Source organism: Atta colombica, unplaced genomic scaffold, assembly GCF_001594045.1.
Source record: "Atta colombica isolate Treedump-2 unplaced genomic scaffold, Acol1.0 scaffold100, whole genome shotgun sequence".
Classification (NCBI taxonomy): domain Eukaryota; kingdom Metazoa; phylum Arthropoda; class Insecta; order Hymenoptera; family Formicidae; genus Atta; species Atta colombica.
The window spans coordinates 1,748,196-1,770,831 of NW_017259185.1; the positions used below are offsets into that span (position 1 = coordinate 1,748,196).

At 28.4% G+C, this 22,636-nt stretch overlaps 4 protein-coding genes and 1 pseudogene across 6 annotated transcripts; 3 read left to right on the top strand and 2 right to left on the bottom strand.

Annotated features, from left to right (window-relative positions):
* Window positions 1–79: 79 nt before the first annotated feature.
* LOC108686413 (KIF1-binding protein homolog) lies at window positions 80–2,635 on the bottom strand. 2 transcript variants are annotated; one of them, XM_018191724.1, is made up of 3 exons: window positions 2,522–2,635; window positions 1,728–1,948; window positions 80–1,652 (listed from the first exon to the last, which is right to left on the bottom strand). In XM_018191724.1, exons 2-3 carry the CDS (start codon window positions 1,945–1,947, stop codon window positions 148–150), a joined length of 1,725 nt encoding a protein of 574 aa, XP_018047213.1. In that variant the 5' UTR covers window position 1,948; window positions 2,522–2,635; the 3' UTR covers window positions 80–147. The 2 variants fall into 2 exon arrangements, with proteins under 2 accessions (XP_018047213.1, XP_018047207.1); XM_018191718.1 differs by having other exon boundaries at window positions 80–1,948.
* Window positions 2,636–2,883: 248 nt separating this feature from the next.
* LOC108686433 lies at window positions 2,884–3,812 on the top strand (annotated as a pseudogene).
* On the top strand, window positions 3,381–10,300 carry LOC108686442 (TBC1 domain family member 9). Its single transcript, XM_018191757.1, has 19 exons — window positions 3,381–3,452; window positions 4,520–4,686; window positions 5,199–5,372; window positions 5,451–5,547; window positions 5,642–5,831; window positions 5,949–6,025; window positions 6,129–6,185; window positions 6,260–6,464; window positions 6,542–6,744; window positions 6,828–7,105; window positions 7,179–7,382; window positions 7,634–7,965; window positions 8,273–8,428; window positions 8,508–8,693; window positions 8,773–8,961; window positions 9,124–9,289; window positions 9,367–9,702; window positions 9,787–9,908; window positions 9,991–10,300. Exons 1-19 carry the CDS (start codon window positions 3,409–3,411, stop codon window positions 10,207–10,209), a joined length of 3,402 nt encoding a protein of 1,133 aa, XP_018047246.1. The 5' UTR covers window positions 3,381–3,408; the 3' UTR covers window positions 10,210–10,300.
* A 2,836-nt stretch (window positions 10,301–13,136) lies between these two features.
* On the top strand, window positions 13,137–18,496 carry LOC108686424. The gene is made up of 6 exons (XM_018191738.1): window positions 13,137–13,657; window positions 14,984–15,493; window positions 15,673–15,816; window positions 17,643–17,667; window positions 17,824–18,016; window positions 18,373–18,496. The coding sequence occupies exons 1-6, from the start codon at window positions 13,137–13,139 to the stop codon at window positions 18,390–18,392; spliced, it is 1,413 nt and encodes a 470-aa protein (XP_018047227.1). The 3' UTR covers window positions 18,393–18,496.
* A 1,963-nt stretch (window positions 18,497–20,459) lies between these two features.
* LOC108685399 (40S ribosomal protein S21) lies at window positions 20,460–21,673 on the bottom strand. Of its 2 annotated transcripts, none has more exons than XM_018190172.1 (4): window positions 21,580–21,673; window positions 21,423–21,495; window positions 20,780–20,915; window positions 20,460–20,573 (listed from the first exon to the last, which is right to left on the bottom strand). In XM_018190172.1, the coding sequence occupies exons 2-4, from the start codon at window positions 21,470–21,472 to the stop codon at window positions 20,508–20,510; spliced, it is 252 nt and encodes an 83-aa protein (XP_018045661.1). In that variant the 5' UTR covers window positions 21,473–21,495; window positions 21,580–21,673; the 3' UTR covers window positions 20,460–20,507. The 2 variants fall into 2 exon arrangements, with proteins under 2 accessions (XP_018045661.1, XP_018045669.1); XM_018190180.1 differs by having other exon boundaries at window positions 21,423–21,484; window positions 21,580–21,656.
* Between the last annotated feature and the right edge of the window lie 963 nt (window positions 21,674–22,636).

Here is a 22,636-nt window from a genome sequence, read left to right on the forward strand (position 1 = left end):
TTTTAAATACATGTGATACATAAATATATGCTTTGCAGATGTAGATTTCTGTATTCCCTCGTACAAAAACCGTCTGCTGCACAGAGAGAAAAATACAACAAAATATTATTCAACATTGTCACGGAAATGAAAAAGAGAGAAATAGCATTATTGATTTATCTGTTGCTGTTTTAATCTATCTATTGTAAGCGGCAGCAATGTAACAAATTCTTTAGACAATTTTATAAATTCGTATTTTTCTAACTTCTTCTGCTTTTCAGGATGCTTATCGTAATAATTAACAACAAAACTGTAAGCATCAACGCTATTCTGCATATTTTCTATTTTTTGTTGTACGTCAGAAGTTATAATCTTATTATACAATCTTCCCACATGGAAGTAAGTATACAATGCTGGATACAGCAAGTCGTCCGAGAAGGATTCGACTCCATTTTCAGATTTACTCATCTCTAAAGAATTCAAGTATGACTGATAGTGCTTTATGCTGCTTCTCGCCAAGCGCTCGATCTTTGCTATCACATGCACCGTCGGCCTTTCATTGGATGCTTGCAAACGATCAATTTTCAAGTCCAGGATCTCCGAATACGTTTCCGCCAGCTCAATCCAAATTTCCCTACAGACAATTCGGTAAAATCGCGAACACAATCCCTCAATTACTTCCTCCAGAATGTCTATCCGTCGTTTGTGCATTCTCGCCTGCCTGTCTTCATTGTCTTCGAAGAACGCCAAATATTTGTACGCTTGAGAAAGGTCTTGGATAATCCAGGCATAATCCGACGCATGATTCTCGAAAGTGTAATATTCCTTCGCCTTATCCAACCATTTCCGAACATTCAAGAACACTGGTCTAGCATCATTAAAATCCAATAAATACATATCTGTAACTTCATTGGTGATCGATTCTAATTCTGGTTCTAGATCTACAAATCTTGGATCCTCCATGGTTTCAATCTGAGAATATTTATAAACTTCATCAACAACTTTTGCAGGCTTTAAATCCTGATCCTCTTCCTCGGCCTTTTTCATTAATCTTTCTTTAGATGCTCCCAGGAGAGCAATACCGTACTTCGCCCAACATCTAGCGATATTTGCTGATCCATGATCATAATTTTCGTATTGCGCAGCAATGATCTCACTGGTTTCCTTAGTGCCTTTTGCCTTCAAGATTTCAGAGTATTTCTCCAATATACAGGACGCTGCAGCTAGATGATGCCTCGCTTGTGGAAATTTGTCTTGTTCTATGAAATATTGAGATATTGCTGCGGCATTTAAAGCCCAATCGACATAATCCAGATCTTGTGTTATTTTATTTTGACTTAATTGCTTACTCAATGTTCTGTGACAATACAGAGCAAAATTACACTTATCATCTAACTCGCGACAGACTTGTGCTAAATAATATAGAGTCAATGTGTGAAGTTTCTCGAGAATACTTTTTGCGCACAGATTTCCTTCTATCTCCTCAATACCCATAATGGACACCATATGAACAGGATCGAGTCTAATATCTTCTATAAACTTAATATATAAGTCTTCCGCTTGCTTTAGAAAGTCTTTAGCTTCCTCATATGAACCTCGTTGCGCATAAATTAGTCCTAATTGATTATTTCCGCTTATAGCTGGTAAAATGCCTTCAGATGTCAATTTGCTGTCTTCCAACAAGTCAATACATTTTTTATAACATTCAGTAGCAAATCCTGTATCTTCCATGTCAGCTCGTAATATACCTATGTTCAAATAAGTTATCGCAGCTGCCACAGTGCAGAGAGTTTCTTTACAGTGCGTAAGTGCTTCTAGTATCTCCATTAGAATCTCCACAGCTTTAGATTTTTTCTCGTAAAGCTTATTTGGGTCGCTCTTTGCCTCACGTTCCAATAATTGCTGAACCTCCTGATATTTTTCCTTCACCCATGATCCTGGATGATTAACTCTTTCCAAACATTCCATTCTGTCAAAATAATTCAACATTAATATGCTTTCAGTATTAAATTTATCTTTTATACAGTAGCTGTGCATTTTGCGAGTTATCTCTGTGTCTAGATTCAATGAATGTCAACTCTAGACTTCATCCTCTTCTCCTCCTATTCTTAAAAAATATAACAAAAGTAATTCTTCAGAGGAACAGATCAATCAAACCAGGATAATGTAAATTCATAAAATTAACAAGATTATAAATTTTCTACAAGTTTTCCGCTACCTTTGCATTGTGGATTTTTTAAATACCTTATCGAATTTTATATTGCTCCTAATCTTATTGCTATCATTAATCACATCATTATACAGGCTACAGACTATGAATACTACAATTCAATACTGAATACTATAATTTAAAATCTCAATCTGAAGAAGAAAAACAAAATTACGATATAAGATTCCCTTGCCCTAATGTATATAATATATAAATTATAATATATAAATTTCAATATTGACGAAATGTTGATATTGTAATAGAACTAGAGATAATTTACGAAATACATAACTTCTGTATACAAAGCATCCATGGAAACCTCGAAAGCATTACTTTATATCTTTTGTTTTCTTGTTCAGCACTTGATTTCTTCAACAATTAGAGATTTCCACTAGAATTGAATTAAATCTATTAGAGATATCCAACATAGACTAACTATTAGCAACTTAGAACCATATAATTTGCAGTCGGTACCTCCTAAAAATATACAAGTGTGAAATAACAGATATAAATGTTTTCATATAAAAAAAAACAGTGGTTTATTATTTTCTAACCTTATCAAATTATTTACATCTTTGTTGTGTTATAATAGTCAATCAAAATTGCTAGGATTAAATTAAATCTGTCAGAAATATTCAGAATCATAGACACTATAGACTAACTATTAGCAAGTTAAAATCATACGATATGCGGTTATTGCTTCTTAAAAAATATGATAATATAAATGTTTTCACTTGCGTTTTCATATGTAAAAACAGTGGATTATTATTATCCTCTAATCTTTCCAAATTATTTGTATCGCTGTCGTGTTAATAGTCAAAATCACTCTTAAGTAAAGTCTTTCGTCCTAAAAATTCAGACGAATCTCGGATCGTCATTGATCGTCGTCGAGATATGTCGAATATACAGAGTGTAGAAATTACAATATCGATCGCCAGTAACGATATCTCTTTAGTGACATTCGTTCCGCATGGCGTGGCGAGCGTGCATCCCTCACGAAGAGTCGCAGCTGATCGTTTCGCCGTCGCGGTCGGTGTTTATCTGTTGCGAGTATATTGCTTTAATTTTTCCTCTCCCCTTGCTTCACCGTCGGCATTTTCGCGGCAGTTCCTCGGAGAGGACTGCTTGTGTGCGTGCGACGTTGTCTTCGTCGTCGTTGTCATCGTCGTCGTTCTGTGTCAGTGCCATATGTACCTCGCGCGGTGTGCACGACGATCGAGATGTGGGTGAAGCCGCAAGAAGTGCTGCTCGCCAATGCATTCTGGTAAAATCGCGCCTAACAACGTTTGTATTCCTTTTAGCTGAACTCCTTGAGCGAAAAAATACTAGTATATCACTTTATCTTCGTTATTAAATGATAGGATAAAATAATACTTGGAGGCACTCGGGGTAGTGTTTTCAAATGCTGTCTCTTGCACGGGTCAGTTTTCCTCCTTTCTTCAAGCGAAGAAGTTCAGCCGAAAAGAACAAGGCTTCTTGTTGTCATCGATTGACGACGATGATTTCCGAGATGCTACACCGCGATGAATTGAACTCCAATTCCAGCGGTCGCAACCGGTCTCGAAGACGACTCGTCATTTGTCAAGTCGCAGTCGGTCGCGCGGAATGTTTACATTCGTGTCGGAGACAGCTGACGAGGAAGTGCCGTTCTCTCGACCGCGGGAGGTGACTTTATCGTTACGGTGATTCCATCATGGTCTTTATCGCGCCGCGATTTCAATAACAACTTCTTGACATCGCGTCATTTCAACTGCGGAATAGCGTTTATCAGTACCAACGTCATAACGCGACAAAATTACCGTTGTTAACGCATTAAGCAACGTACAGTATATAACGAACGCGAAAACGCTTAGTAAAATGTATATAAAAATACGACGCGAATGTCTGGTCAGGTTCGATAAGCGGCGATCGTGATATCAGTGACACGATAAGCGAGGATTCTTTGACGCTAATTTGACATGCTTTCAATATACACAATAATGGCTAGAAATAACAATAAATATTAAAGGAAAAAGATATTGATAATGGCAATTTATGAAAAATCTTAGCGATAAAATAATTCATATTTCTTTAATTTTTCAAACTTTTTATTTATATTTAAATTAAACAAATATATTTTCTTCAATTTTTTTTAGTTGAATTTATCATATTTGAGTCTATTTACTGATTTTTTGATGTTATTTTAAATTTATATTATTATTTTATATTTATGTTTATTATATATTTGTTGAAGAACTATTTTAATTATTCAAAAATTATTTATTTTGAAAAATATTTTCTTTCTAGATATTTATAATATGTATAATTCTGTTGTATCGTTTTATAATATAGGATTACTGAACAAGCAACTGTATATTTCGTACTGCAACGTCGTAAAGGACATGGAAAAACGAAAGGTCTTACCTCCATATTGGTGGGTACATTGGACAGTGTTTTCGATACCAAACCACCACCCTTTAGAATTCTTCATCAGACGCCATCATCGGAAGTTTATTGGGGTATTGGATTATAATTGAAATAATTTAAGATTCTAATATAAGATATATATACATATATATAGAATGTAAAATATATACATATATATTTTTTAAAGAAAGAAAGAAAAGAAAGGAGAAAAAAGCGAATTGGAAATCATTTTTATCTACAGATATATACATTTAATTAAATTATGCAATTATGCTTATTATAATTATTACATATTAATTTTCTTGCTCATATTATGCATTTAAAAAGATGTAAAGCCAAGGACAATGAATATATGTGTGAGTATTGCTTTAATAGTAGTGATAGTAGCACACTAACTGATAACAGTGCATATTAGCATAAATAATTGTCAGCTGTGTACGACAAATGCCAAGGGAACATAAGAATGTTATTCAATGCTTTCACCTACAATTTTATGCAACTACAATCTGAAAAAAATTACAAGGCTTATTAGGTTTTATATTAATTAAATCTCTGAAGTAGAGTTTAAATTTGTAATGTGTTCTTTTACATTTGAAACTTACAGAAGTGGCATGTTCCTTGACTCGCGAGGAAATTTTGCAGGATTGGGAATGGCTCCACTCGAATTTAATGGCTACGCTTACGTCGTTCGATACCGAGGAGGAGATAACGGAATTCGTTTGCTGCAAAATTCAATCTATAATAGCAAATAGCATCCCGGATTCTCAGTTTGCAGATGGTAGAATTATTAATCATTATTTATATTGTAAAAACATTTATGAAACATTTATGCTTTAATTAAATGTTGATATTACAGAAGAAGACCCAGAATCTTTTAAAACTGTGTCTTTTAAATTTCACCAATTGTTCAATATACCCAAAGAGGACAAATTGGTCAATTATTATTCATGCAGGTTTTTAAAATTTAAATATATAAAGATTACATAAAAATATAATATTAAAAACATTTAAGAAAGTAATCATAAGATGGCTGTTTTTTTTTTTTAGTTACTGGAAATCACGATTACCTAGACAAGGATGGCTCTATTTATCTGTAAACCACATGTGCTTTTATGCCTATATACTGGCGAGAGAAACGAAATTGACCATAAGATGGACAGACATTACGGAATTGAACAAAACTAATTCTCTTATAGTTCCAGATAGTATACGTGTTGTAACACGTGACAATAAAGAGGTATATGTTAATGTGTACACGTACGTTTCTATGTATTATTATTATCGACACATGTCATGATACATTTCATATATTTCAATCAATTCTTAACATTTAATTTTTTCATTTGTGTTATAGCATTATTTTTCTATGTTTATACATAAATCAGAAACATATTCGTTAATGGAACAACTGACCAATATTGCTATGAAAAGGTACTAAAGTTTACTAAAATATAGCATATAGAAGATATTTAAAGAATATTTTTGCATTTTATGTATTAATTTATCACAAAATGATTTTTTCACTTTTTTATAGACTTATTGATGAAAAAAGTGGATTTAATGAGGATAGAGACTTATTGAATAAATTAAGGTATATTGATATATGATTATATTATTTTTTAGAAAATTATGCAGAAATAAACACTAAATTAATTTTTAATTTAGCAAAAATGTACCTAAGAAGCCATCTTTCTTGAAGAGAGATTTGGATGCACGAGCACATTCAGAAACATACAGGCTTCAATTTAGATTGCCAGGAACCGAGAAATTAGATGGTAGCATTGATGCTACTTTATGGACTCCATACAATAAAAGATATGTTTGGGGAAAGATATACTTATCTCAAAATTATCTTTGTTTTGAAAGTAGGGTAAGCATAATATTATATTAAAACTAATGAATTCCTTAAATGTGTGTAAAATTTATTTATTACTTGTATCTATTTAGGTAAGAAGACAAGTCAGTTTAGTTATACCTCTAAGAGAAGTAACACTCGTTGAATCGGCGGAAAATCAGTCCAGCACAGGAGCAGATAAGTCAATATTAATCACAACGGCGCGTTCATCATTTCTATTCGCCCAAATACATGATAGAGATTTCGTGGTGCAAAAAATCTCTGAGCTCTTGTCAAAGTCTAAACTTAATTATATGTATGTTTGCGTTATATTTTCTAGTAGATATAAAATATAATATATAATATATGCAATAACATAAAATTGTAATCTTGTTATAGAACGAGAGAGAATGTATGTTTGCCGAATATGAGTAACAATTGCGAGGAAATAAAGCTTACAGAACAATGGAAACCACAACCGCCACTGATGATACTTTTCAAGGCCCCATTGACTCCCGAAGCCGCGTTGAAACAAGAAGCTAAAGAAAAGCAATGGGAACTTCATTTTGCAGAATATGGGAGAGGAATTACTATGTACAGAACTACGGAAACTACGAAACTCGTTATTCAAGGAATACCTCAATCTCTCAGAGGAGAAGTTTGGCTCACCTTTTCTGGTAATATATATAAATGATACATATAATCATAAATAATATTGAGATTTAATACATAAAATAATATTGTGTCTAGGTGCTTTAAATGAGAAGGCAATGAATCCAGATTTGTATAAATCATTAGTCGAACAATCTCTTGGTAAATCATGTCAAGCAAATGAGGAAATCGAAAGGGATTTGCATAGATCGTTACCGGAACATCCGGCTTTTCAATCGGATACTGGAATCAGTGCGTTACGAAGGGTACTATCTGCCTATGCATGGCGAAATCCTCAGATAGGCAAGTCTAATAATCTTTTTTGTTTGTAACATAGCTATTTGAAATTCTTACTAATCGAATTTTTTTAATTATAATAAATACAATTTTTTGTTATATCATTTTATTGAATATCTATTTATCAAAAGCCGATAATTTTAAATGTGTTAAAAATATATAATTAATATTCATCTAAAAATAAATAATTAAAATCATGCTTATTTTTAACAGCATCACGTTAATATAAATGAAATTATTCATAAATATTCTTACAGGTTATTGTCAGGCAATGAATATAGTAGCGTCAGTTCTACTAATTTATTGCTCTGAAGAATCAGCGTTCTGGCAGTTATGTAATGTTTGTGAATCATTACTGCCTGATTACTATGATCGTAGAGTGGTCGGTGCTCTCGTTGACCAAGGTCTTTTAGAGGAACTGGCAGCCGAACATTTGCCAGTGTTACATGCCAAGTTACAGGAGCTTGGCTTAATTAAAGTTATCTCATTATCTTGGTTTTTAACTATATTCTTGAGTGTTATGCCAACCAGTAGCGCTGTAAATATTATGGACTGTTTCTTCTACGATGGGGCAAAAGTTATTTTTCAGGTAACAAACTAAATATAGTAGCTTTATTTTCAATTGTTTTTTTCAATTAATGAGATCTTTCAACAAAAATAATTCTTAATAAATTTTAAAGATTATTATATGGAAAGTTCTTATTGTATAAATTAAATTATATTGTATAAATAAATTTAATTTAACATAAATTTTCTTTTAATTTTGAGAAATTTTTCTTAACAAATTTATTGTATTTTATTTAAATTCATTAACATTTTTTGATTTAATCAAATTACTTGTTACATATAATAGATATGAGATATTTATAATAAATAAATCTATTCTGCTTTATCAGATAGCATTGACTGTATTGGAATGGAATCAAGACAAGTTACTTAATTGTCGCGATGACGGAGAAGCCATGCAACTATTGACAGATTACCTTGGTGGCGTTTATAACGATGAAGGTCCAATATTTCCTAAACCAGTTGATAGTACATTACTCAATAAAGTAAGAATATACATATCTTCTGATCATTTCATGTATTTAATCTGCGACTATTGTAACTGAAATATATTTGCTATTGTAGAGTATATCTGTTCAAACATTAATTTATGAAGCGTATTCAAGATATGGATCTTTAACAATTGGTGGCATAGAAAGATTGCGCCTGAAGCATAGATTGAGAGTAGTTCAAAGCCTCGAAGATGGAATTGAAAAAAACGTAATTAGAAGCGTTATTGTTGATAAATATATGAAAATGGAAGAGTTGCAGGTATTTTAGAATAGTTTTCATATAGACAAATCATAAAAGGAAATTATAAATATTTTAATTATATGTGCTATGTATATAGGAATTGTTAAGTTTAGTGAGAGAAGAGCTAATGAGCCAACGAAAATCCGAACCTGATCGTTATGATCCTACCCAACCGCCGTACGAAGCATATAAAGTAGATTTTGACTTATTTAGAATATTATTTGGTGGTCTGTCTCCGTGGGGAAAATGCACTCAAGCTGAATCTCTTTCTGCGCGACTATTTCGTGTAAGTTCAGTCTTTATAAATAAATTAATCTTAGTTTGATTAATATACATTATAAAATTGTGCATAGTAAAACTAAATTTTAAAAAATCATATTTTACAAGAATTGATTATAAACGAAAACAACATTAATTATATAATTATTTTAATTAAAAAATGTTTTAGTTAATGGACCGTAATCGTGACGGTTTGTTAAACTTCCGAGAACTAGTGCAGGCCATAGGGATGACAGCAACAGCTGATTTGACGCAAAGATTAAAGTTATTATATACGTTGCATTTACCGCCACTTCTTACGCCTGCCGATTTTGAATCTCCAACACATTCAGCAGGTAGATATTCAGCTATATATATGAAAATCGTATTTATATATGTCTCTTTATGTTACATCACTATATAAATTGATTAGATGGAGCCGAAGTGGCGGCAGAAGCTACGGATTTCTTTGATAACATGGAGCAAAGCGTAGCTTCCTTGGAAATGCCAATTAGCATAGCCGAAGAGCCAACTGTAAGCACTTTATCACGATCTACAAGCTTGAATAGCCAACCAGGTGATCAATCATGGGAAGTTCAGAGTATGGGTAGTTTACGTTCAATGATAGCGTCAAAAGACAGTCCATTGGATCTTAAAATTGTGCCAAAAATGTCTCAAGGACATTTTATAGCATTATGGAAAACTCTTTACGACATGTTTCCTGCTCAACCTGAAGAACAGGAAACATATCATTGTATCGCTTCTATAGGTAACGTTTATATTACTGTATTCAAAAATTTTATATTGTAGTAATCTTTAATTATAATTAAATAAAATAATACCTTAATCATAGGTACACTTCTACTCCAATTAGGAGACGTTGGCAAGAAATTCTATATAGAAAAAGAAGAATCTGAAGATAGTTTACTTTTAGCTGCTTCTGCAGCTCAACAAGTTTCTTCAGTTGTCGAAAGGGTATATATTTTTATTTGTACTAACAATCGATATTCTTTATTATAGCAGTAAATTTATAAACTTGATATGTCCTTCTTCTTAGTCACCCGATCGTAATGGAAATCCATCGAGTACAACGTCCTCCGCCGATCCCGATTGGTCGATTACCGTCGAGCAATTTTTGGCATCTGCTTTAACTGGTCAAGCAATAGTTGACTTCTTCAGTAAACGAACCGATCTCATGGAAGCTATGACAACATTGAAAAATCGTAGATTCAATCGTGTTCATTCCTTATCAGACACACCCACTTTAAATGGATGACACACGGTGATTAATATATAAGAAATAAAAATATTATTATATGTCTATTTTTATGCATGGCTGGCTTAGATAAATTGACGAAGGAGAAAATCGAGAATTGCATAAAAGGAATTTATATATTATTATTATTGAAGAATGCGAATTTTTAACTTAAAAAAACGCAATTGCATGAATGGCAATACGTGCAATATGATAGCTATACAGTACATATTCATTTATTACAATACTGATAAGTCGTGTCAAGATTTTTATAATTCTTATTTTCTAAATTTTTCCTATAAATATTCCTATAAATATTCTTTGCGACTGAGATACATACTGCATTGGTTTTAGTAGATTACAATTTTTTTATAAGGTAGATACACTTCTAGTTGTATTCCAATCTATTATATTAAAAAATATACAATACAATTATTTTTTTAATGTAGTTTATTATAATATTAACAATAATATAATTGTATCATTAATTTTTGAGAATTTCTTAATGACATAACATATGTTTAATATGTTGGCCTATCTTATCAATCGTTGCAAATATATAATAGTGCAAATATATAATAGTAAATGCTCAGGATAAAAATCTGAAATCGATTCGATTGCTTTAAAATTATTCATGTATAGACAATATGAATTTTCGAAATCTAACAAATATCTAACATTTAATACTTAATTAACACAACGCATGAGTATTTCTAAAGAGCGACTAATAAAATGACCCTATTTAGATTTGTTTGGAAATGTCTTTTTCAATTGTTTTTCGCAGATATACATGACACCATACAGATATATCAAAATTACGAGAAATCCAACATGTGTAATAACAAATCTCGACTGTATGTCGAAAGTTATTTACGTATAAATTCATTATTTTATTTTTCACTTTTGCTTTATATTAAACATTATTATTGTATATACAAATGTTATATATTCCTCAAGTATTATTTTCTGAAATATTATAAGAAGGAAGTTAAAATATTGAATATAGAATTGAAGATCTTATACCTTTAGAAATTTATAAACAGAAGTGAAGTCTCTAAAGTTAAAATTAATTTTTGGTTGATGTTATATTATAATATCTTTATGTTCATATCGATGGCATTTTCTAGTAAAATTTAATTAAATGTAACTATATATGAAATATTCATATGAAATAACCATATTATCTTAAACAGAAGTAATTGGCAAAATATTTTTTTGTAATTTATTTGACCGTAATATCAATTCAGAATGTGCAGAATCAATTTTTTAAAACAAATATAGAAGTATACATATAAAAAATATATAGAATTATACGTAAAAAATATTTATAAATAATATAAATGATGCAAAAGCTAATATATAATATGCATCTATATATTCAAATGAGATGCAATTTTGATATGCAGTATTATTTAATAACTTTGATCATTGCCTTCCAATAATACAAATTTCTTATTAGCTGGTTCATTCATAAAAGTTTCAAAATATTAAAGAATTTGATTTTCCAATATATATATATAAATTATAAGGATAACTTATTGTGAGAAAAAGAAAGAGATTAATTAAAAAATAGTTTTTTTAAGAATTCACAGTTTCAAAGTCCCACAATCATGGTACGAAATAAATTAAAAAGCCTTAGACTAACAATAACAACAAGTTGCATAGTACACGACATTGCCTAAAAGTATCAATTCATTTATTTTCTTGAAAAGATCTACTATTTGTAACAGTAAAACGTTAGATAATTTCTTCCTAGTCTAGGTAAGAATGGTTTTTAATGTAAGAGATAGTTTTTTCTTTTTGATTGATAAAAATTTATTTAGAATAGCCCAATTGTACATGGCACAAAATGATTATATATACACTTTAATAATAGTTTTTATTTTTATATAACTGAAGAGTATTCACACGAACATAATTTTACGAGCGCAATTCGCGGAGCGGTACTATGGCATCTATATATGGAAGAATCTTATTGTATCAATGTATTATACGTGTATATAAAAATATTTCATACCTGTAATTGTATGTATAAAATACATAATAAATGTCATATATAATATTATACACTTGCAAACAACAATTTATTTCTTTTTAAATGCTAGAATGATTAAAGTTATTTATATATATATTTTAATTAACATTCTGGGTTTTAAAGAGATTATTCAAAATTGATAATTATCTGTAAGAAATATCTGTTACTTAAAAAAATGGGATATACATTCAATTAATGTTTCAAAAACTTACATCATTATTAAGTAATGATTACATGATTAATTGTAAAATTTATATTGATTATATTTTCTCTTTCTTTTACTAGCCTATCTATTTTTTATAAGATAATCTTACGCATATTTCTTATATTCATTTTAATAATGATGCAACATAAATTTTTTCAGAAAATTAAATTATTGATATATAAATATTTAATTAATATTTAATTACTCATTCTTCATGCTACTCGAAAAATTAAAACTAATTTGAATGTAGTTCATATTGGATTCAACTGTATTTAGTTCGATTGAGAAACTGCATTTCTTATTCAGAAATTTGAATTGAGCAATATTCACAATGCACAGAAAAAATTATAAAATATTATTTTTTGAATGGTATAGAATCGTGCTTCATGCAATTCCTATGAACGAATAAAAATATAATTAGATTAAGGATTTATTCTTCTATTAATGTTCGTGAATATGCACATATTTCTGAAAATTTAAATATATTTCAATCTATTTCAATCCAATCTCGTTTATAATACGAATGTGTTATCAGTTATAGACAGAACATGTATATTAGTCATGTATATTACATGTCAATATTTACTTCTTGTACAAGATTTACTTTCAATATTCTTCGACCTTCTATAATCAGTTTTGAAAAGATAAATGATTTTTCAAATACATTTAATATTAAGTGATCCGCGGTATAGAACGAACGAAACAAAAATGACGGTCTATTATCGAGAGTGGTTAGAGAGGCATTGCAAAGAAAAAGAAGCTCTTGTTTATTTTTCAATAATAACATGTGCATATTGCGACAAAGTTTTTATAAAAAGTGAGAAGAATTACACAAGAAAATTTATAAAACACTTATACGACTATCATGGATTAACAGAATTAGATGGCCATTCAAGATGTACAGAATTAAAGGAAAAATTTGAAATAATACAGTGTTACGTTGGAGTATGTAAAGAACAAATGTGTAAATTACAAATTGTATTTTTTCGTGGTGTGCACCTCTTACAAAACCATTTGGAAATATATCACGGGAACAGATCAAGTATATATAAAAATGTAATAAGACAAAACATGACAGCACAACATATTTTGTTAAATAATTACTTCATAACAAGCGACAGTAAGGCGCAGTGTCTAATTTGTAAGAAGAAGGTAAACTTAAGCAATTTGGAATTACAGACTGAAGAAACACTCAATACATTAAAAACTCATTGGGCCATGCATTTTAAGTATGATATGAATTTTTTTTTATCGATTTTGTTTTATTTGTTTTAATTATAACCCAAAAATAGAGATGATATTACTATTAGAAATGTAACACACATATCTTCATAAAATTACAAACTGTTATTATATACATAATCCTTTAACATTATAAAGTATACAGACAAATATTTCTGGAAGTAAAGAAGAATAGAATTTTGAACTAATTAAAAATTAATTTCCAATTTTGGCTTTACTATAATTATTTAGTTATTAACGATTAAATTGAACAATCAAGTTACACTCAAAGGAATATGTAGAAGAAGCATATACTATGAAACTCCTGGCGCTATACATTGTATACAAAATAAAATTGTATTCTCTCGAATACAATTTTATTTTAATTTTTCATTTTTATAAATAAATAAATAAATAAATCGATAAATGAATAAATAAATAATAGAGAAATAATGATCTGAGAAAATTGGGAAAGAAACTTTTAGTTTAAAATTCCATTCTCTTTGACTCTCAGAAATATTAATTAATTAATAATTACGGAATGCCCTGTATAGAAGTATTCTTACATAGAGAAATTATGTTCGGCACAATTTCCTTAATTTAGCGATTATTTTATCAAACTTATTAGGCAGTATGATTTGCTAATTTTGAATGCTACATTTTAAAAACTATTGTAATCTTATCATTTTAGTATTAGATTTTTCGTTTCAAAATTATCTCAGGAATCTAAATTTATAAGTGATGTCACAGGATATACAAAACTTTTTGAAAATCCTGTGACATCACTTATAAATTTAGATTCCTGAGATAATTTTGAAACGAAAAATCTAATACTAAAATGATAAGATTACAATAGTTTTTAAAATGTAGCATTCAAAATTAGCAAATCATACTGCCTAATAAGTTTGATAAAATAATCGCTAAATTAAGGAAATTGTGCCGAACATAATTTCTCTATGTAAGAATACTTCTATACAGGGCATTCCGTAATTATTGTGTATTTTTTATTAATATTGTGATTGTTACAATTAATATTAGTTATAAAATAATTATTAATTATTGATTTAAATAATTATTAATTTTTTTTTAAATCTAATTATTATCTTACTTTAATATTATAAAATAACAATATTAAAATAACGATATTAAAAAATAACGAATCGATATTATAATTAATATGATTAATAATTTTTTAATGCATTCTGTGTCGGTCACCGATGATTATTACGCGATGTGATATCATTTAAAAATGAGATAGTACTGAAAGTGTAAATGTAATTTGCTGATACAAAATCAAAATTAATTCATATTATACAATGTACGGATTTTCACAGAATGATGCAATTAGATGAAGTATATCAATTAGAACAACTTCAACAAGAAGAAGATAAGAACATTATTAAAAAAGAATTTCGGTTACCTGATGCAGGAAAAATCAGACACTACTTTGAGTTCACATCAGCAGAAATAGAAAAATTAAGAAACTTTGACAAGATAATAGAAGAAGTCGTTGACTGTGTAGAGTATATTAAAATAATAATAACATTTAAAATATGGGAAATAACAAATTCGGAGAAAATATGTATATGTTGTTTAAGAAAAATGTTTGATGGCCGTACTCATATTATAAGAAATCATTGGGAATTATATCATGGACTGTTTTCTCTGACATATAAAGAAATAATAGATATAAAAATAGTACGTGATATATTGGATCAGTACATCATAATGAGTAACATATTGGTGTGCTTCAACTGTAAAGACGTATTCGAAGTGAAAGCTTTGCTATTAAACGTTGAAGAACAGCTGATTATTTTACTTAAACACTGGCACATACATATTGGGTAAAACAGTATTTTTTCTATTTGTCAAAAGGCAATATTACGACTAGAATTACATATTATGATAACCAGATATTTCGTTTTTTTCATCAAAATTGTTTAGCTTGCAGCAAAATGCATTCTATCATATATGATATTCATCTTGTTGATATAATTAAAATATTTTTCTCTTAATGACGCAGGATATCTTCAGATGATCAAATAAAACAAGAGGAACATCTACGAGAAGAATTTAGACGAAAACTAAATACAGAAGAAGAATTAGACGATATGTTGGAAAATTCTGGAAGGGATGATCAAGGGCAACAAAGTAGCGACCGTGATGAGTAACTTTATTTTTCTTATATTATATAGTACGACACACACACGCGCAGAGAGAGAAAGAGAGAGAGAGAGAGAGAGAGAGAGAGAGAGAGATAAATTTCAAAATTATATATTAATTTTCCAATACAAATATAACTTATATTATTTATATACAAAAACATTATTCAATATAATAAAAAAATTAAAATTAATTCACTTTTACATAATGTATTACGATGATTTTTATAGAAATACTACAGAACAACTAGAGGAATTACATCCACAAATACAACAATGGTTTTATGAGCAATATATAAAACAAATAACGGAACAGGAAGCGAATAATATAGATATTCAAAAAGATACGCACAAAGAAAAAGAAAAAAATCTTAGAAAAATTGATGAATTACTGGAAAAATATTATATAAGGCCTGTACAGGATGAACGGCTAAAATGTTTAAAATGTAATATTATTGTTAGGGATAAAATTTATAATAAAAGGTGTTTCTATCTTGTACGAAACCATTTTGAAATATATCACGGGAAATTAAATTACATATATAAAAAAATAGACAAAATATTAGAAGGATACAGAATAACAAACAACATAACGTGGTGCACCGTATGTTCGGCAAATTTGGATATGGGAATGAACGTGGAAACCACTTCAGGAAAAGTGGTTGCATTATTTTTGCACTGGATGATATATCATTCATAGTAAGACAAAAAGCATTTTATATTTATCAAAATTGATGAAAATAAATTTTATTTTAATTGTTTTTATCCAACAATTTAAATTCATAACAATTCGAAAACTAAATCAATAATTGTAATCATATATTTTTAATCAAAATTACAAATTGTTATATGTATAAATACCCTGATGATCATATAGATGTTTTTGTATAGGAAAGCAATTTTTTTAGCTATTATTTTATCATACATAAATATAAAACATTTTATTATGATTTTTTATTATTTATTTTATCTGTATTAAAGGAATCTTAAACCATAAAAAAATATTATAAGTATTAATAAAATAGAAACATAATTATAATCTCAATAAACACAATTCTTACACAATTCAATCTGTGTGTTGCTATTAATATAATTAGAATATTTTTTTAGTGATAAATATGTTAAACCACGAAAAAAAAAGAAAAAAGATTTACAAATTGGTCAATTATGTGAACTGAATTGGAAGATGCTAGAACATAATGCAAAGCAAAAACATAAAAATAAAATTATTACAAGTTCAGACAGACAATTAGTTGAAAATCAGGAAGAACATGAGTAATATTATTTATTTTTCTTATATTAGATAATATACACAGATTTAAGAATTATACATAATATAATAATTTTCCAAGTTTCCAATATAAGTATATTTTATATTATGTTAAAAAACGTGATATTTATTGTTTTTTATGTTACTATTATTATTTATCTATTTACTTATAACCCAATAAGCGTGGAATGGATTAAAAATGAATTGAAATTTTATCTATTCGAATTCAACTCGATTCAATCGGAGTGAAAAACTACTTTTCCTATTTAGATTTGAGCAATGTACACTTAAAAAAAAAGCTGATATTTTAAAATTAAAACATAGGAATGTATTTCATGCAATTTCTATAAATGAATAAAAATGTATTGAAATTAAAAATGTTTCATTTCAACATTCATAAATGCTTACTTCTGAAAATCTGAATTCATTTCAATCAATTTTAACCTATTCTCGTTGATTAACGTGCATGCTTGTAATTTAAAATATTTAATATTTTATCACATTTTTTATTTTTTAAACGATACATAATAATTTGTATTTTTAAATGATGTACAAAAACAGTCCTGGATCGAATACTTCGACAGACGCTATAACTGAACCATCAGAACAAAGTGGATCGAGTACTTCGACAAACGCTATAATTGAACCATCAGAACAAAGTGGATCGAGTACTTCGACAAACGCTATAACTGAACCATCAGAACAAAGTGGATCGAGTATTTCGATAGACGCTACGACTGAGCCATCAGAACAAAGTGAATCGAGTATTTCGATAGACTCTGGGGCTGATTATAAATATACGATCAACTTTACTCTGCCATCAAGACAAAGTGGAGAACGACAAAGTACTTCAGCGCAGAATCCGTCTAAGTCAGATTCTTCGAATGAATCACCACCACCCAAACAAAAGAAAAAAGAAACAAGCGATAATACTGGTAATTATTTTTTTTTTATATCACACAAGTTTATACCACGTAAAGTTAAATTCTATGAATTATACGAAATATCTAATAATAAGGATAACACTTCTAGCCAAATAATATAAGTTAAATTAAATCGGAAATTCTTAATCTATCATTTTGCGAATTTCACAATAATAATTAACAGAATATTAAATATAATAATAGAAATCGAAAATATCATTTTTTAAATCTTACTTAATCTTACAAGAATCAGGACCGCCGCTAATGTATTACTATATACCTGAACATAAGTAATTAGTGTTATTAAAATATTTTTCCAAATTAATTTACTAAGATATATATATTCATATATTTATCATTTTTTACAGATTCATCTGAATTAAACTGAATATTTAAACAGCATGAGTTGCGACATAACTATCGAAGTATACGAACAAATGGCATCTCCATATTTGACTGCAAGGGGATTTGTCAGAAAGAGAAACAACTTTAAAACAATTCTCTATTAAGCGATTATCGTAATTGTACGAAAATATTTTAACGTTTTAAAATTTAGATAAATCAAAGGAAATCATATCATTTTTACAAATTTGTATATTAAAAAAAAATATATTCTTTTCATATGAGATTGACGTAGACGTATATCGGTATTGATTTAACAAACATAGATGATAAAGCGTCCAAAAAAATTTTATTATATAGTATTATATAGTAGTTAATATTTTTTCAAAATTAATATGCTGTTAACATTAATTGTCTGACAAGGGGAACATCAGATGATGGCATCGAGGTTTTTGATGCGCTTTTTAAAAGCGCTATTCTTTAAAAGCGAAAAAAAACGATACATGTCCGGCTATTTCATTGGCCCATAATTTCGAAGAAATCGATTTTTTAAATAATTATTTTAATCATTTGAAATACGTACTATATAAATGAAAATATCAGTATTTTTATAAATTTTATTTATTGTTATTAGTTTTAATTACTTTTTGATTGTAATGAATTTCATGAAATTTCATATTAGTATTGTAGATAATAATTAAATATTCATTTATGGAATATTTATTATTATCATTGTTATCGTCATTGTTATTATTCACGTGAACGTATAAATATTCATTATTCGTACAATGTACGTCTATAAAACACGATTAGTTTTCAATTATTATTAATAAATCGATTAATATTAATCAAAAGAAGATTATAAACATATGACTCACTTGTTCCTAATCATAATTTCCAATTTTTAATTTCATCGGAAACCGTAACAGTTTTCATTACAATCTTATTTATGCGTTATCATGTAAATAACATGATCGACGATGACGATAATAATAAATATTTCATAAATGTGTGTTTAATTATCTATAATACTAATATGTAATTTCATGAAATTTCATTACAATCAAAAATTAATTAAAATTAATAATATTAAATAAAATTTATAAAAATATTAATATTTTCATTCATTTATACAGTACATTTTTCAAATTATTACAATAATTATTTAAAAAATCAATTTCTTCGAAATTATGGACCAATGGCTGAAATGGCCGGACATCGTTTTTTTTCCGCTTAAGAACAGCCTGTAAAAAGCGCATCAAAATCCCAGAAACCTGGTGTTTGCCTAAGACATTTTTATTAATAATCGAAAAATATGGAATACATCAGTATTATTGATAACAATAAATACTAATTTGCGTTATTGAAATTAATAATATAAATTTTATTCCGAAAGCAAAGATTTTTAGATAAATATTGATTAAATATTTTTTATTTCTCTCTACTTTATTACTATTAGGATATTAAATATATATAATACATTTAACATTTCCGATATTATGACATGTAATAAATAATTGATAGTATAAGTTGTATACTATTGTACGCAAATCCATGTGCGCATATGTTTATTAATAAAGGCAACGCATTTTTAAAATATCGTTATTTATTTAATCAATTCATTAATCAATTCGTTAATCAATTTATTTAATTAATTTCATTTATTAATTAATTCAATTTATAATTAAAATAAGGTAGATGTTTTTTTCTGTGATAAATGTTTATTTATTTTTTCCTCTGTCGTGTGATGATTAACATTAAAATTACACAAATTAACACAATGAAGAATCAATTTTCTCGAATTTAAAAGTGAAAAAAGCAGTTTTTAATTAATTCATGTCTATTAAAATATACGCAGTAAAGTTTTTTCTACATTATGTATTATATATTTATCTTTAAAAAAGATATAAAAATAAATTAACTAATTAACTTAAACATTTATTAAACAATAATAATCCAATCAAAGGAAAATTTATATTAATTTTATCCCTTTAATTAAATTTTTTTATTTTTTATGTATGATCACTGACAGGAAATCTTTCAAATTACTGTATAATAAATTAATATTATGTATAAATAGAGAATTATGGTAAGTTAAAAAAATAATCAAATCTGCTTTATATTTTTTTAATTTATTGGAAATAGACTCATATAACTTAGATTAAAAGTTCTTAGATAATAATCCATCGTTCTTCGTCAATCTTACGATACAATCATCGGATTCTCCCTATGAACATAAAATTAGGACAAGACTTCAGAGATTAATACAAATTTATATCACAATATTGACAATGTTAAAATTTATTGTAGAAATATTACGTCAATTAAATAGTATAATTTTGTATTATGTGAAGTATTTTAAGGAATTAATTATATAAATTGAGAAATTAATTATATAATATATACATATATAAGTAACTTAATTAAACTTACCATTCGACGAATTGCTCCACAGATTGCATACATCTTGTGAGTATCGGTCATGCGACCTGTTTCTGGGTCAACGTCAGCCAAAGTCAACTGTATAGATGCATGATCTTTGGCATGGATGATACGATTACTCGCTGAACTACAACAGAAAAAAATCAGATTTAAATCAATTCTTTCCAAAAAAAATAGATACATCTTGTACATCTTTCTAAAATTCTTCTGTCTATATATATATTTTTTTTTTGCTTCAAATGTGAGATTACAAGAACCAAACAGATAAAAGAAGTTGATCCATGTGGCTGAAATAGATTTATAAGATCTGGGTCTCTATTCTCGAAAAGAAACATGTATGAAAAACTAGGGAATTTAACAAATCTATCCACAAGTTAATAAGAAAATAAAAAATTGGGCCTTTAAGTATAATAAGTGTACACAATTCAGCCACAAAGAGTAGATCTATAGATTTATATGGAGTCACCTAACCTCACTTGCAAATCACTGCTTATTTATCGCCCACGCTACGGTCAATCTTACTGAATAAAAATATCTGCGTAGCGAATTTGATTCATCATCTAGACACAAAGTTCTCGTGTTCGGTGCAAAGTTTGTGAGAATTATCGGTAACCCACGTGTATTTGAGTCTTACCATTTTCGAGGGATGTACAAGTCGACTAGGTTACCCAAATCGTTCTCCATTTTTCTTTACAGCTGCAATAACACTGTAAAATAGTAGATTAATGTGCTATTTAGGCAAGCAGAACGCGGCAGCATTAATTTTTTTAGTAAATACTTGTCATACTTACAATTTGCACGTCGATCGCTCAAAAAGGTTGCGGAATGAAAGAATGAAAGGAGGATTAGAATGGAATATGGAATTAATGGATATGGAACGATGGAACATGGATATTTCATTTGTGCATACGATAAATTTTTCAAGCCTGTTGATTGGTTATAAGATAGATTGATCCGAGAACTTCTCTGTCCTGCACACATTTATCGTACGACAAAAACGCACAAATGAAATAGTACCTGAACTCTGCGACTGTGTGCGTCGAATAGTAATAATCTGAAGTCTGGGGCTCGATTATGTATTTCGAAATGAGGTGAAAATTATAAAAGTGAGCAATGATTACTAGGTATTGATCAATTAAATTATGAATATTCTAGTAATGAATGGATATTAATATTCTTCTACTTATTAATATTCTTCTACTTATGAATATTCTAGAATTTGTTCATTTTTGTAATTTTCACCTCACTTCAAGATACACAATCGACTTCCTAAACAATCTGTTCCTTGTCAACCGTATGTTACACTTTCTGTATTTATAAAGAAGCGCACAAATGCGCAATGATAATACATTTTTCGAATAAATATTTATCACTATAGTTTTATTAATTTTATCATGAAATTTTTATTTTACTAAAAAATTAATTTATCTATACACAAATCGTAATTACATTCAAAGAGAGGAAGGAACATATCGATTTTAATTAAATATATAATAATCCATCTTACTATATTTTGAAAGTTATTAAATTAATTATCTCGCATTCTGTTATTTGAATCTCTAATCAAATTTGAAATTCATCAATACTTATATGCAGTATATGTATATTATAGATCTACTATATATCTACTATATATCTACTATATGTTGCTGGTACTTTTTACACTCATCAGAATCTCCGCTTTCTTTTTTCAAATATCTATTTAATCTCGTTTTAAGTACAAACTTTTTGGGAAATTCAAACAAATAATCTATTATTCGCCATTTCGCCTAAAACATTTCGATACCACGCATGCGCGAGGTGAGACGATCTTGGAAATTATTGTATTCGTGCATTTCCCGTTCTGTC

Bases quoted from the DNA above. Each gene is read 5' to 3' on its own strand.
- LOC108686413 (XM_018191718.1), bottom strand. From the start codon at position 1,947: ATGGAATGTTTGGAAAGAGTTAATCATCCAGGATCATGGGTGAAGGAA.
- LOC108686442 (XM_018191757.1), top strand. From the start codon at position 3,409: ATGTGGGTGAAGCCGCAAGAAGTGCTGCTCGCCAATGCATTCTG. The intron at 6,745-6,827 runs GTATGTTTGCGT...ATCTTGTTATAG, and splicing joins AAGTCTAAACTTAATTATAT to AACGAGAGAGAATGTATGTT. The intron at 9,290-9,366 runs GTAGATATTCAG...TAAATTGATTAG, and splicing joins ATCTCCAACACATTCAGCAG to ATGGAGCCGAAGTGGCGGCA.
- LOC108686424 (XM_018191738.1), top strand. From the start codon at position 13,137: ATGACGGTCTATTATCGAGAGTGGTTAGAGAGGCATTGCAAAGAAAAA. The intron at 15,494-15,672 runs GTAAAACAGTAT...TTAATGACGCAG, and splicing joins CACTGGCACATACATATTGG to GATATCTTCAGATGATCAAA. The intron at 17,668-17,823 runs GCTATAACTGAA...GCTACGACTGAG, and splicing joins GATCGAATACTTCGACAGAC to CCATCAGAACAAAGTGAATC.
- LOC108685399 (XM_018190172.1), bottom strand. From the start codon at position 21,472: ATGGAGAACGATTTGGGTAACCTAGTCGACTTGTACATCCCTCGAAAA. The intron at 20,916-21,422 runs GTAAGACTCAAA...TTTCTGTTGTAG, and splicing joins TTGTACATCCCTCGAAAATG to TTCAGCGAGTAATCGTATCA. The intron at 20,574-20,779 runs GTAAGTTTAATT...TTATGTTCATAG, and splicing joins GTGGAGCAATTCGTCGAATG to GGAGAATCCGATGATTGTAT.